Source organism: Chrysemys picta, chromosome 10 (genome assembly GCF_011386835.1).
Source record: "Chrysemys picta bellii isolate R12L10 chromosome 10, ASM1138683v2, whole genome shotgun sequence".
In the NCBI taxonomy this organism is placed as follows: Eukaryota; Metazoa; Chordata; order Testudines; family Emydidae; genus Chrysemys; species Chrysemys picta.
The window spans coordinates 26490757-26506331 of record NC_088800.1 but is presented as its reverse complement, the minus strand read 5'-3'; the positions used below and the strand labels follow the sequence as shown (position 1 = coordinate 26506331).

The window sequence follows — 15575 nt, the reverse complement described above, 5'->3', positions numbered from 1 at the left end:
TCTGGTCACCACCGCTCCCAGGGCCAGGGGTTGGGGCTGCTGCTGGATCCCAGCCCTGTTCATCCTTGGGCTTCGCCTTGGCTCTGGCACGAGCTGGGCTCATCCCGGGCTGCCGCTCCGCTCCCCTCCCCTGGCAGGAGGCGGAGGAGGAGGAGGCAGAGGCGGGGACAAGCCGAGGAGGAGTGGACCGCCCGGGCGCCATGTTCCTGCGTCTTCTGCAGCCAGAGCAGGGCCGCGCTACTGGCTCCCGCCTGGCGGGGGGGCCGCTGCCCGCGGGAGAGCGGTGCGAACAAGCCGAGGAGTGGCCCGTCCTCTGAAGCCGCTGTCAGCGCCCACCCCCCAGGCGGAGCCGGTAGTGCGGCCCTGCCCCGGCTACAGAGGACGGGCCTCTCCTCGGCTTGCTCACGCCGCTCTCCCGCGGGCAGCGGGAAGCGGCCACCCCCCCCTCAGGCAGGCGCCGGTAGCACAGCCCTGCCCCGGCTGCAGAGGACGGGCCGCTCCTCGGCTTGTTCGCGCCGCTCTCCTGCGGGCAGCGGCCACTTCCCCCCCCAGCATTTTGCCGCCCCATACATTTTGCCACCCTAGGCACCAGCTTGTTTAGCTGGTGCCTAGAGCCGCCCCTGTTGTCTAGGCACCCCCTACTGACCTCACAGAGGCTGGCCAGGAGCACCCATGACAGCAGCAGACGGTACAGTATGACTGGTAACCGTCTTTGCCAACTTGCAAAGCAGCAGACGGTACAGTATGGCTGGTAACCATCTTTGCTAACTTGCAAAGGCAAGGAACTGCAGCTGCTGCTGTGTAGCACTGTAGTACCGCGTCTGTCAGCAGCATCCAGTAGACATACGGTGACAGTGAAAAAAGGCTAAATGGGCTCCATGCTTGCCGTGCTATGGCGTTTGCTCGGGCAATCCAGGGAAAAGGGCGCGAAATAATTGTCTGCCGTTGCTTTCACGGAGGGGGGTTGACTGATGACATTTACCCATAACCACCTGCGACAAATTTTTGGCCCGATCAGGCATTGGGAGCTCAACCCAGAATTCCAATGGGCAGTGAGGACTGCAGGAACTGTGGGATAGCTACCACAGTGCACCGCTCCGAAAGTCGACGCTTGCCACGGTTCTATGGACGCACACCGCCAAATAAATGTACTTAGTGTGGACGCGTGCACTTGACTTTATACAATCTGTTCCCAAAAATCAACTTCTGTAAAATCGGAGTAATTTCATAGTGTAGACATACCCTCACATCGTCCTCCATCCCTAACTGCTCCTCTTAATACCTATTTCCCTGTTACCCTTGCAAACCTTCCCTATTAACCTGCATCTTCTTCTCACTTAATACCTACTAACTAAGCAGCTTTCCTGCTCTGAAAAACTATATTAGGAAGTCTCATGTTTTCAAGAGTCTACACGCCCCATCAGCAAAACCAGGTTGTAGGTATTTGTTAAAGAATCACAACCTGCTGGGGGAGAGGGTAGGTAAAGGAAGGGAGGGCAGTGAGTGTATCTGGAAAAAAGATGCTAAGGAGGAAAGACTAAAGTAACAAAATGTAAGGGACTTGTCTAGAGTAGGGAAATTTACATGGCTGTAACTACACTGAAGTTGCCACACCCATGCAAACGCCTCACATAACCAACTAACTACATCTACATTGATGTGGTTACACTGGTGCACATATCCCCTAAGACAGTGTTTCCCAAACTTGGGACGCCGCTTGTGTAGGGAAAGCCCCTGACGGGACGGGCCAGTTTGTTTACCTGCCGCGTCCACAGGTCCGGCCGATCGCGGCTCCCACTAGCCGCGGTTCACTGCTCCAGGTCAATGGGAGCTGCTGGAAGCGGCGGCCAGTACGTCCCTCGGCCTGCACCACTTCCAGCGGCTCCCATTGGCCTGGAGCAGCGAACCGCGGCCAGTGGGAGCTGCGATCGGCTGGACCTGCAGACGTGGCAGGTAAACAAACCGTCCCGTCCCGTCAGGGGCTTTCCCTACACAAGTGGTGTCCCAAGTTTGGGAAACACTGCCCTAAGAAAAGGAATTCAGAGAAATAAAAGGTCAGATTAAGATTGGGCTGATTTCTCTTTCTTTCTTTTACCAAATATCATTTAATTGCCAAATATAGCTACAGAGAATGGCAGGAGAGGACCAAATGTTTGGAGGCATTCATAAATATGGTAGTAAGTACAAGTCCACTATTAAAAAGTCAGAATTAACAAAGATTGCATCAGACGCTGCCTTTACTCTGGGCTTTTTTTTTTTTTTTTTTTTAAATCATCACTGGGGAATTTGTACCTTTTTGCTGAGTTGGGGTTATCCAAATTCCCCAGTGATAGTTAATTAACAAAAAGAAAAAAAAGGTAATAATTGGAGTGTCCCATTAATTTAAAAGTATTAGGGAACAAGGGATTCTAAACTATTTTTTTTTCTTTACTGAAATCTGTGGCTCTCTCAAGCTGCCCCATTGGTTTTACTGACTTGCACTGTTCCCTATTTAAAAGTTAGCAGCTTTTCATACACCTCCTATTTTCTGTTTTGTATTTGCTGTTTGTTTAAATACAATTTACTCAGTTTCCTCCAGGCATCTTAACAGGAATTATTAAACAACAACAACATGGTGAGAATGTTCTATTTGCAGCATCCATCAGAGAGATCCCATATGAGGGAACTGCAATTCTGTTTGCTCTTCAGACAGAAGCAATATAACATCAACAATTGGTGACTGCCACCATTAAATCTAACGGGTCTTCAAAATTGAGTTCAGATCATTTAAATGCTCACCCCTTTTTAGTGTGGTCATCCAAAATAGGAAAAGGAAAACTGAGCCTGAGTCACTGAAAATTGACTACAAAGTATCACACCCACAATACAACATAAACTTATTGAAAAAAATAAAAAAATAAAAGTATACCAGAGTATTAGGGCTGGCTGAAAATTTTCCATCAAAACAACTTTACCAAGGAAAATTGGGTTTTCAATTAAACAAAATTTTCCACAAATACCATCTGCTTCCATTGAAAATTTCAACTCTTCATAGAAAAAACTAACCCCAAAAACATACAATTTTAGGTTTGAGCATACTGCCATGGCAGTAATGGGAGTTGTAGTTTTGGGGCCTTGTGTCTCTAGTTTTTTCTACGAGTTGGATTCCCCAGCTGGACTGCATCTCCCATGATGCACCATGACCTGGGACTACGATGATGCCCAGTTCTGCAAATGGGAAAATTGTGGTGCATCATGGGCGATGTAATCCAACCAGGTAGCCTGGCTCATAGAAGAGAATGTAGACACGAGGCACCCAAACGACAACTCCCATGAGACATCAGTGACATTTTCAATTTGACATTCAGACAAAATTTTTCACTTTTCATTTTTTCACTTAAAAGTTTAAATTTTCCATGGACATTTTATTCTGTGAAATTCCCTGAACCCAACCAGATCTACAGAGTACACTGAGCATGAGATACTGCATTAGTGTTCCACAGATTTGGGGACAAATACATTTTTGCAGCTTTTACCACAATTATTCCAAATGTTGTGTTGAATCTGCAAATGGGTTTTGTAAACCCCACTCATATAAATATAAAAAAAATATGGTTGTGAATTGCATCCCCATTTGAATGGGGAACTAATAAGTGTACCACTGTGTGAAGTGAGAGCCATGTATTATCTGCAACCTTGTCTTTCTAGCCACCTTACTCAATATCACACATGTGGACACTCTTACAGACCTGCGTCAGGGGGATATTTCCAAGCACAATAATATTGTATAAAATGATGCTCAAATTTCACAGGGGAAACAATAGCCTCTGCTTTCATGATGTTGTCATTCTGCCATGTGGAAGGAGAATTAAAGCAAGCAGCTTCTTTCCCCAGCTACACTAGCAGCTCACAAACTCAGTAGCAATGCTGTTACATAAACTCAGCTGCACACGCACGCTCTCTCTCTCTCACACATACACTGAACCCCTATTCTAAATCCTTAGAGCTAAATTCAGTCTGAGTGCAAATATCCACTAACACCAGGACTGAATCTAGCTTTCTGACTCTATAGTACTAATAGCACATAATAAGATGACTGCAGAAGCTCTAATGAGGATCACTGTACACTCAATCTAATCATTGACAAGCATGTTGTTATCAAAAGAACATGGCAATTATATTAACATATTGCGTCTCAAATAGGAAAAAAATTATAAACTAATCTATTTTAAATATGAAACACTGTGTATGTTGTTCTGAATGATTTTATATAACCTCCAAAACAAGGCAGTAGTTTAGAGTAAGTGGATTCAAGACATCATAAACAGAACAAGTGATCAGACTCAAAAAGGAAAGGTCAAATGTGAAAAATCAGTTTAGGACAAGAAAAGGTCACATCCCAAAGAAAATAATCTGGTTGCACACACCGAAAACACTGGAATCTTTACAACGTTCCCATGCACTTTAATTCTGGAGAAATATCAGGTCAAACTGCAAACCTTCCACAGATGGTTTAGAGGATTAGCCAATCAGCTTTGTGGGCAATTACAGATTTTAAATGGCTGGCTTGACATTAAACATAAAGAAAAATGAAAAATATCCCTGCCAAAATACAGTGAAGAGCAGATGTGAGCCTAGTTCATTGTTTTTAATATGAATTTTGAATGTGAGGGTTTAAAGGCACAAATCTTTATTGCAAATTACAGTCCATGATAATTAGAATGGAACTGCAATAGTACATATCTCAGCTAAAAACAGCCCGGTTCTAAAATTCCATTGAATACAGCATGTACGCAATTGTGATGAAGTTTCCCTATTGAAAAACAACAACTACACCTAAGGTAGGGTTACCATATGTCCGTTTTTTTGGTAATCAAACCCCCGTCCGGGGTGAATTGCAAAAAAGCCGAACATGTCCAGGAAAAATACCGGCTGGGCACTTCCCCTCCTGGGCTCCAACTGCTCTGCTCCTCCCCTGACTCTTCGGCTCTGTTTAAGAGCCGAGCTGCCCAAGCGCTCTGGCTTCGGACAGCCCCCTTGCCTCCGGACCCCGAGCCGCCGGCCAGGCACTTCCCCTCCCAGGCTCCAGCTGCTCTGCTCCGACGGCGCAGGGTCTGGAGGCAAGGGGGCTGCCCGAAGCCGGTAGCGCTCGGGCAGCTCGGATCTTAAACAGAGCCGAAGAGTCAGGGGAGGCGCACAGCAGCCGGAGCCCGGGAGAGGAAGTGCCCGGCCGGGGGCGCAGGGTCCGGAGGCATGGGGGCTGCCCGAAGCCCGAGCGCTACCGGCTTCACGGTTTGCCGGGCAGCCTCCAGACCCTGTGCCCCCGGCTGGGCGCTTCCCCTCCCGGGCTCCAGCTGTGCTGGGGAAGCGCCGACCAGGGGCGCAGGGTCTGGACGCTGCCCGGCAAACTGTGAAGCCGGTAGCGCTCGGGCAGCCCTTTTCGCGTGGCTGGGAGGGAGGAGGGGGAGTTAGGGCGGGGACTTTGGGGAAGGGGCGGGGAATGGGCGGAGTTGGGGCGGGGAAAGGGGCGGGGCCAGGGCCCGTGGAGTGTCCTCTTTTTTTATTTTTTAAATATGGTAACCCTACCTAAGGCTACATTTAAATGCCTCAGCTCCACAATAAGTAGAACTCCATGATGACAGCACTGCCCTTTAAAAGTCCTATTCTCCTGTGGGAAAATTCCTGCCTACAAGGTTCATCCAAATGAACACAAAATCCCTGTTTTAAAAAAATTAATTAAAGACTAACGTCCTGCAGGAAATGAGGGATATTTAAAGGGCAGGAACATACACCGTGATAAGCTTCTGCTGTGCTCCCTCTGGACACACAGCACATGTTCAGGGAGAGATAAATATTCCCTCTCCCACTTCTACCCTGAAAACATATACTATAAAATACTGTGGCCTTTTCTACACATAAATTTGCACTGGTATATGTAAATTGGTTTAATTAAACCAGTACAAAAGGCTGCGTGGGTGCTTATTTCAGTTTAAGGCTTATTTTGGTTTAGTTTAAACGTGTTCCTAATCCATTTAATTTAAACTGAAATAAGCGTGTCCACCCAGCCATTTCCACCTGTTTTAATTAAGAGGTAAATTGGTACAACTCTGCATGTAGACAAGCCCCGAGTAAAGATTACTGTTAAGAACATATAGTTTATTTTTCTTTTGTCCTGCATAATAAATAGATTTAGAGTGGTCCCTGGACCTAGGCAAGTAGGCCCCACCGGATGACCCAGGTTACAAACACAGGGCTTGATAGTACTTCCCTAGAAGGTGTTGGTAATTTTACCACTGACTTCACTTGGCAAAGGACTGAGACTTTCCTGTAAGTAAAGCCCTGTGTGGATACAAAATTTAAATCCATGGAGCTGCAGGGCACTGGGGTGGGCACCAGGCTCACCAGCAGCTGTGCTCTGAAAAATCAGGTCCTACATGTCCCAAATTGCGCACCCAAAATTAGTGGATTCTCTTGACCTTAATTCTGTGCCTCAGTTCCCCATCTACCACCCCCTCACCTCCCAGGGGTGTTGTGAAGATAAATTAATTCACATTTGTAAAACACTCAGATACTGTAGTGATAAGCACCATTAAAAAGCCCATGAGGAAATGAATAATTCTGTCTTCAGAGCACGGTTTGAATTGCGTGCAGTAAAAAAAGCCTACGACCACACGATGAACAATGAGAAGAAAACAAAAATATGGAATAGCTGTTCACTGAGTACCATCCATTCTGTGCATTGAATAAGGCAGAGGTCAAGTAGAATAAAAATGTATGTGATAATGTAATTAAAGACTATCATAATGCATACGCACAACATTTTGACCTTCCCAGAATTGAAATGTTTCATTTAAGTTTGCTGACTCAAAACACTTCAATCCTTAAGCTGCATTTTCCCATTGTGGCACTTTGCCTTATGGAAGTTGTAGTTTGAGAGTCTGATGCCCTTATTCTCTCCTATAGGCCTGGCTCCCTGGCTGGGCCATATCTTCCATAATGCATCACACAACTCAGTCAGATTTAATTAGCACATTACCTAATAGGAGATGTAGTCCTCCAAGGTGTCGGGCCAGTAGGAGAGAATGGAGGCCAGAACTACAACTCCCATAGACAATGTGATAGGAAAATGAAGTTTAATGTTTCATGGTATTGGGTGGGTTCCAAAATATTCAATCTGGGTGAGCCCACCTTAATGAAATTTCATTGCAATTTTCCCAATGGAGAAAAGAATATTTTCCCATGAAAAATTTTGGATTTTGCTGAAACTGCATTTTCAGACAGAAAATCGTTCTGCAAAGTTAACGGCTCTCAAGTTAGCCTACCTTCAGTGAGAGTTGCCACATAGTGAACAAACATGTGAACTGCAAAGGGATTGGATTAGCAGCAAAAAGTGAAAGTATTAGCAACTGACAGGTTGTACTAACACAAGCTATAGTCTGTACGCCTTGAAGGGCCAGCTAAACTGAGTTAAAAGCACAGCCACACTCAAGTTAAAGGTATAAGTGTGGATGGGACTCAAGTTAGGGGCAACACTTGAGTTATAACACTGTATATTTACGGTGAAAACAAGTCCCCCTAAAGTAGGATTAATTATTGAGGCAGTGTCATCTAGTCATTAAAGCTCATGACTGGGAATAATGTGACTTTATTTCTATTCCCAATTCTCTTGTTTTTCCACTTTGCAGCTTTGTGCAAATCATTTAAACTTGCACATTACTTTATAAAGTGCTGTTAGATCTTGGGATGAAAAGTGCTAACAAGTGCAAAATTTTATTGTATAGATGACAAAAACCCAGACTTCAGTAAAGGGGAACAGAAAGATTGGGTGAAAGCAAATTGAAATACTAAGAGTACCAAACCCAAGAGAAGTAGTGATGGCAGGCAGTTATAACTACAAGACAAATCTATTACAGTTCTAACTGTTATTGTTTTTATTTAGGATTCCCCTCTTTTCAAAAAGAAACTTGGCTGTTTTAACATATTACTGTGCTTTTGGAGGTTACTTATTCTTAGTCAGTCATTAACTAGAGTTTTAAAGGTATGTTTATCTCTGATCCCAGAGTGGTATGTGCTGCAACTACCCTGAATCCTCACTACCTTACAGGAGGTAAGCACATATATCTAAGTACAAGATCATACAGTATTTTCCCCTCCATTAACAACTATAATCTCTTTATCAATTGTTTTCTAGTAAGTGACCACCTCAAAATAGGACAACTGAAGAACAAATGTTTTAAATAAAATCAAACCACCTGTCTGGCAGCTGAATATTTTTTCTAGCCAGGAACACTTCCACTGTTTTGTGTTATATACCCAATATCATTTTCAAAACTACTTGGATTTTCATCTGGGAAAAGGAACAAAAGATTCCAGCCCAACATTCAGGTGCCTGTGTTCGTAATACCTTTGTTACACAGAACATACTAAACAAACAATTTTATTTCGTAATGTAAACAGGATCTAATACTGAGCATTTAACATGGTTACAATAGCAAGATCAGAGAAAGAATTAACCTCTCAAGAAATAGTTATTTCAGTGTCATATTATCTTCTTAGCTACGTATCCTGACATGCTCAGATTGGTTTACGCCAACAGTTTTGTCAAGGTCATAAGTAGACGCAAAGAATATAGTAAAATATTAACTAATGTTCTAAGCTTGTACTGTAACTTGTTGAATAAGTTTCCTCTCCATCCCCATCTTACCAAACTTAACTAGGATGAGCCATAACTATTTGTTGAGACAAGAGCCACCTTAAAATAAGTAAGCAGACACTGCTACCCTACTGATAAAGATTTAAGGACCTGACGGCATTGTCAGACAGACATACAAGACACAAGCACTGGACTTACTTTCAGATAATATGCCTGCAACAAAACATACAGTAGGTTAAGAGAGCCTCAAAAAATAAATAAATTACACTCTATATTTTCACAGGGTGTTTACAGAAAGACTGATCCTATAATCTGGACCTTGTAGACTTTGTCTAATGACTTGCCAAGATCATTAAGTAGATTTTTATATGTGCAAAAACTTTGTTTCATGGTGATGCACTTTGGAGATTATGAAATTCTATTACAGAGTCATATGTTTTATGCTTTAAAGACTCAGAAAATAAATTAGTGCAGAATTTTTAGAAAAACATTCTCCAAAGGCAAGTTAACATGGATGCATCAATTACAATTGAAGATTGCACCTCTGGAATTGCTTTTTAAACCAAGCATTACATTATTCAACTTAAATAGAGACAGTGATCTCACAAGGTAGGCAGGAACTGGACTGCTCAGTGCTTAGACTAGAAACACTTCTAAGGGACAGTAGGTTTTCAAGAAAGTGGTGATTGTGGCATTGTGAATCCACATGCAGCTGATTTTCCCCCAATGAAGTGTAAAATGCTACCGTAATTTCACAAAATAGTTGTCACCCGCCCATTACCAAAAAGAATACTCAGTTAAAAAAAGACCCAAAAGAGGACTCTGTTTTTGTATTCTTTCTGTGTAAGATTGTAAACTCTTTGGAACAGGGATTATTGTCTTCTTCCGTGGCTCCTACTGCACTGAGCACACTGGTGGTGCTTAACAGTTAAAAATAACAAGGAAGGGGAACCCACTGGAGGTGCTGTCTTTGGAAAAGTGTCATAAAACTTACTTGACCTGCCAACATGTGATCATTAAAGTTTCCATGGGACTTTTCATAAGAGTAGCAATGTTGTCTTGTGCTGACCAAGTTCCAACTCAGATAATTACATGCTGCCTCCCTAAACTCCCACTGATATTGTTATCTATTGGGCAAAATTCTCCACCTTCTTCCCTAAACTGCTGTGTAGTGTTCTTCTGCACTACACTGCATTCCACAGCAGAGAGGACTGCATTTTAGTGGCTGGCAAAGGGATTCTTATTCCTTACTTCTACATCCCTGACTGTCATTAGAGAGGTGCCATTAAATTAGTATGTGTAAAATGCTATTTACCCTTGGATGGAGAAGTACTATAGAAGTGCAGAAGTATTATTAAATGGAAAACCAGTGTCTTCTCTTTGTCTTATTGAGAGTCTGGGAGCATTTCACTGACAAGTGAAATAATGTTCTCTGTGGCAAGTGTGACTGTCAATCAGGGACAATAAAATGAAAACTAAAGCAATGATGGGACACAAAAGTCAGGGAGGAAGGTTGTTACAGGAAAGACAATGAAGATCTTAATATAGAAACCATGAAAGGAAACCTTAATTCAATACTTAAATATCATCACACCATGATTTACCAATGATCTGGGGCAAAACCAACCATCAAATCAGTAAGCATATGTACAGAGCTGCACATGTGACAGACATCTGCCTCTGGACTCCCATCAGATTACCCTGTCTATGTTCTAACCTGGTATGAAAGACATACAAGTGGTGTGCTAGTCATGCATACTGTAAGCAAGGGCGGCTCTATGTATTTTGTCGCCCCAAGCACGGCAGTCAGGCGGCTTTCGGCGGCATGCCTGCGGGAGGTCCGCCAGTCCCGCGCCTTTGGCGTACCTGCCGTCGAATTGCCGCCGAAATCGCGGGACCAGCGGACCTCCCACAGGTATGCCGCCAAAGGCAGCCTGACTGCCGCCCTCACGGTGACCGGCAGGCCACCCCCCGCAGCTTGCCGCCCCAGGCACGCGCTGGTGCCTGGAGCCGCCCCTGACTGTAAGAGCTCAGTACTCTACCTGCCAATCCACTTGGTATCTCCAAGAGTGGACACATTTCTGTTGATCTAGGATTGCTAGAAAGATCCCTTCCTGTTTCCAGGGAAAACAGTTCCTTTTAGGGCTAGGACTAATTATAAACAACATTATTTAGTACAGGGAATGTGAGGCCAGGGATGCAACACGAAAACAAACAACCCTGTATGCACACTGATGCCTATGTAGCCCCATGTACAAGATACCAGTATTCCTTCCTCCTATGTATAAACTATTCCTACAGTATTTACACATCTGCTTGATTCATTACATACAATAGAATGACTCTTTTCAGCAGCCTTTAATGTAAACTTCCTGTATCCTATCCTACAATGTAAATCTGTCCATGCTCTAATAATGCAAACAACACTTAAACAGGTCAACACAATTTCTCTTATATAAACTATGCTTTTCATAGTAGATGGTTGTGTATCCACCACATAGTTGTGAGACTAATAAATTGAGTCACATATAAGATAATAGTAGTCAAGATACGGAAATGACCCATTACAGCAGTCTATCCCCCTTGAAAGGCAAGTTATAGTCTCCTGATAGATGATCTGTCAAATATACCACAACTGGTCTTAGTCAAATGTTCTTTGCATCTGGTTTTTGCTTGCTAATCATTTGAGGAATAAAAATGCTTGTAACCATTGTGATAAACTGTTTTAGTTAAATAACAGAAAATCACTGAAAGTAAAAAGACAGAGCAGGAGGTGCCCTTAGAGCAATGAAAATGAATTGAGTTTCACTTTTGTACATCAGATTAAACTATCAGAGTCTATGCCAGGCAAGTAAAGAATAGCTATTTATAAACTACCTCTTAGCCACAGCAACCCAGTTATAGAGCTGTTTCCCAGACTGCTTTATTGTTGTACCGAACAGACTACTCATTCATTTCCTGTCATTTGCAATTACAGCCCCATAACTGAAATACAGTAAATTACTATGGAGTACCTTTGAAAGATGGTTCATTGGGGTTCAGCTGTCACAACAATTATTGTATAATAAAAAAAATGATTTTAAGAGTTCCAGTTCTCTCTCTCTTTAAATAAATAAAAAAAAAGACTAATTTACTTGAAGCAGTTCACTGTGAAGCAAATATCTCAATATAAGCATGCAGATAAAGGAAAATGACAAATTTGGTCAGCCAGACAAACTCAACAAGAGGTACTGCACTCTATAAATAAACTGATGTGTGTAAACATCTAAAATTCTCAGTTTTTAAACCATTCAAATAAATTGTACTCGTATCAAATAACAAATATACAATGCCTTTCACGTTTTCTATAAATGTCTTTTCCCCTCACACTAGACATAAAACAGAGCCTTTTTTCAAAAGCCTAATTTTATTTTCATTTTTCAGTATATTTTGGTCCAGTAATATTAAGATACCCACAAGTCACCTAGTACCAACAGGTATGTGGATCAGATGAGTAGTTCAGAGCTAACCTGAGCATTTTTGATTGGGCCTGCAAAACTATTTTGCAATCCCTCCACTCCCTAAACATAACTGATTCCCGTCTACTGTGATCACAATACTATGAACAGGGCGGGTGGTACCACTTTGGGAAAGGTCAATGATATGTTTCATTTCGGAACTCCCAAACTTAATGGACACATTTGACATAAAATGAAAGAAGTGGATATCTGAGACACCACCAGCCTCCTGCCATAAGAACAAAATTCAAATTTTATGAAAACACTTAGAAAAAGCGTACAAAGTCTCCCAGTTGCTTTGTAGTCTGATAAGCTTCTGGAAGGATCCCTCTGGAGAACAACACCAGATTCACACTTCTCAGAAAGGCTCCTGGTCCTATCCAGAAAGACCACCTTATTATCATCTTTGGTGAGCAAGATGCATTTGACAATCTAAAGGCAACCCTCAGTGTTTCAGTCATGCCATTGGGTCTACCACACCTTTCTGTCATACACCTCTCTTTCACAGTCTACAGAGAAGCAAAATTAAGCAAGTGGTAAATAATTGTTTGACTTTGGGTCAGAATTTCATCTATTGTAAATCAGCATAGCTCCAGAGAAAGTAGTGAAGTTACACTGATATACACCAGCTGAGGATCCAGCTCAGGGGTGGCCAACCTGAGCCTGAGAAGGAGATGGAATTTACCAATGTACATTGCCAAAGAGCCACAGTAAAAGGTCAGCACCTCCCGCCCACTGGCAGCCTCGCCGATCAGCGCCTCCCCCTCCCTCCCCACACCTCCGGATCAGCTGTTTCCTGGCACGCAGGAGGCTCCAGGATGGAGGGGGAAGAGCAAGGGCATGGCAGCTTCAGGGCCTGTGGCAGAGCCAGGGGTTGAGCAGTGAGCACCCCCCGGCACATTGGAAAGTTGGCGCCTGTAGCTCCAGCCCCGGATTCGGTGCCTATACAAGGAGCCGCATATTAATTTCTATAGAGCCACATGTGGCTCCAGAGCCACAGGTTGGCCACCCCGATCTAGCTCAAAACTTTAACTATTTATTGTGCTGAGGTCAGAGCAGGATTTGAAATCATATAATCCAAAAAGCCTGGCATAGGTTAATTTTTTCCTCACAAAGATGCACTGTCACCATTAAGCTCACCTTTCTTGCTTCTTCTAGAGCCTCTCTTAGATTCTGAACTTCTTTGTCATGTTGTTCTTTAAGTTTATCTATCTCCAGGTCATGGTTAGATACTTCTTCTTTCAATGCTCCTTTTAGAGCAGTCAGTTCCCGTTCTCTTTTTCTCAATATTTCTTCTTGTTGTTCTTTTGTCATGAAAATTTCTTGCAGATCTTGCTTCATTTGCATCAGCTCCTAAAAACATTTAGAAAACCCTCAAATTAAAACACCTCTTTTTTATCTGGTTCTAGCAAATGGATATTGGAAAGCGCATAATCAGTTTCTATACAACTATGGTGTTTCAGTTACAGGATATGATATAAAATATCTTCTCCTTGGTTCAGTTGTGCCATCTCGACTGGCTCTGCTGCTTCTCTTGCAGGCCTTGCTAATGTTCACACAGAGCACAGTAAATCTCCTAGATGTTTGTTGATGGTTGGGTACTGCTCTCCAGATCTCTTTTCTACTCCTCCTGCATGTTTTTGTTCTTACATATTTTTGTTACGGTCACCTCCGAAGTAACATTTTCATTTATTAATCTACATGCATATTTAAGCAACAACGTGACAATGTGCTTCTTTGTTGCTTTGCTGTGGTCAGCTTTGCTTTATAGTCTTGTATTAAAAGAAATGTGCTCTAGTAGATAGAGCTTAACTCTATTCCTGGATCAGCCCCAGACTCACTGTAACTTTGGATGAGTCACACTTACCTTTTTATTCCATTCTGTATCCCTTATTACTCCAGTCTGTAAAACTGGGATAAGGCTTACCTGCATTGTAGGGGTGATATGAGGCTTGAACCATTTTACAAATATGAATTAAGATCCTTCAATGAAGGTGCCACACTCATTCACTACAGCAGTGGTCTCTAAAGTGGGGTGCCAAAGAGGATCCTTGGGGGTGCGTGGCAGGAGGAGCGCTTTTTTTTTTTCTTTGTCCGAGCACCTTTTTTTTTTTTGCTTTGGCAAAAATGGTAGAGCTGGCGCAGCAGAGGGTGCGTGCTCAAAATTTTTTTTTACTGATAGGGATGCGCGATCAAAAAAGTTTGGAGACCACTGCACTACAGGGCTGAGGTGGGAGCCCAGACTGTAGGTGTTTCTCTGTTTTCTTTTCTATCAATGTAAAACTAGCTTATGAGCTGCATGCTAAAATCCTCAGAAAATAAAAGCCATGATGAAGGACATAATTGGCCTGAAAGATTACTGTGCTGTATCTGTCACACCACAGATTGCATGTGTGTTTTTCAAATCAGTTAAATGAAGGATATCTTTAGCTCCCAGGAGTTTTACTCAAGCCATTCTCTGCTCATCAGAGTCTTTTCTATTGAGAACTCTGGCAGATTTGTTTGGACGATTTTTAAAACTGCAACAAAATACTTTACATGAAAGTTACTATGTTTTCTTAGTCTGCTGTGTCTCAGTAGTGTACTTTCATGTCCTACAAAGAGAGCACTGACCACTAGTTGAAAGATAAACACCAAAGCAGTTCATATCTCATCCCAGAGTCCTCTATATAAAGGGGAAGCCAGTATCTACTAGCTGACAATCTTTAACATTAGATACTTGTTTCCACAACTCCCATTCAATGGGACATAGATACAACTGTTCAGGATATCCTCATGCACACTATTCTTGAGCTTTTTTTATTACTAACCTCTATCAAAACCTCTTTCTCTCCATCCACAGCATGCTTTGCATGATCCAATTCATCATGCATTTCAGAGAGCTGGTCTTCAAGGTCCCTGATTTCAGTCTGGTGTTGTTCCCGCTCCATCTTCACTTGAAAAAGTCTCATCAAGGGGGGAAAGAAATGTTTAGGTTTATAGTGGTGTTAAATTGTTTTTCAGGTACCATAAAACTCTGCTCCCACTCTCCCAGCCTGGGATGGGATCGAATGAGGCAATAATAGTGGAAGCTGTGCAGGGCATATTGGTCATCCCCCCCACAAAGGAGGAGAATGAGACTTTGTCTTCACTCTAATGGTAAAAATGGGATATTCTCTTATGCAGCAAATATGCACATGTGGAATACTGAACTTTATTTTAGACTTAATGTTTTTCATTGATAACATTGTTGGCTGTAGTGCTCATGCATTTCTGTGTTTTAAAAAACCTACCTGTACTGGATGACCATGCAGTATAAGTACAACCCGCATTAAAACTAATATTAAAATTTTTTTAAAAATCTTAGTTTTGCCTCAAATACCCCCAGATGGTCAGTTTTGAGGTAGTAGTTTAAACACTTCAGGTAATAATAAAAGTAGCATTACTTGCTATTGTATTGGATTAGT

The 15575-nt window shown here is 42.6% G+C and overlaps 1 protein-coding gene across 5 annotated transcripts in view; it reads right to left on the bottom strand.

The window, feature by feature from the left end:
- Nucleotides 1–15575, bottom strand: part of CGNL1 (cingulin like 1) — a 126542-nt gene that overhangs the window by 58323 nt on the left and 52644 nt on the right. For all 5 annotated transcript variants that reach the window (XM_042853874.2, XM_008164042.4, XM_008164043.4 and 2 more), the window contains exons 7-8: nt 14940–15075; nt 13270–13482 (exon numbers count right to left, since the gene is read on the bottom strand). In XM_042853874.2, coding sequence (XP_042709808.2) covers nt 13270–13482; nt 14940–15075 — 349 coding nt within the window. The remainder of the gene's footprint in view (nt 1–13269; nt 13483–14939; nt 15076–15575) is intronic.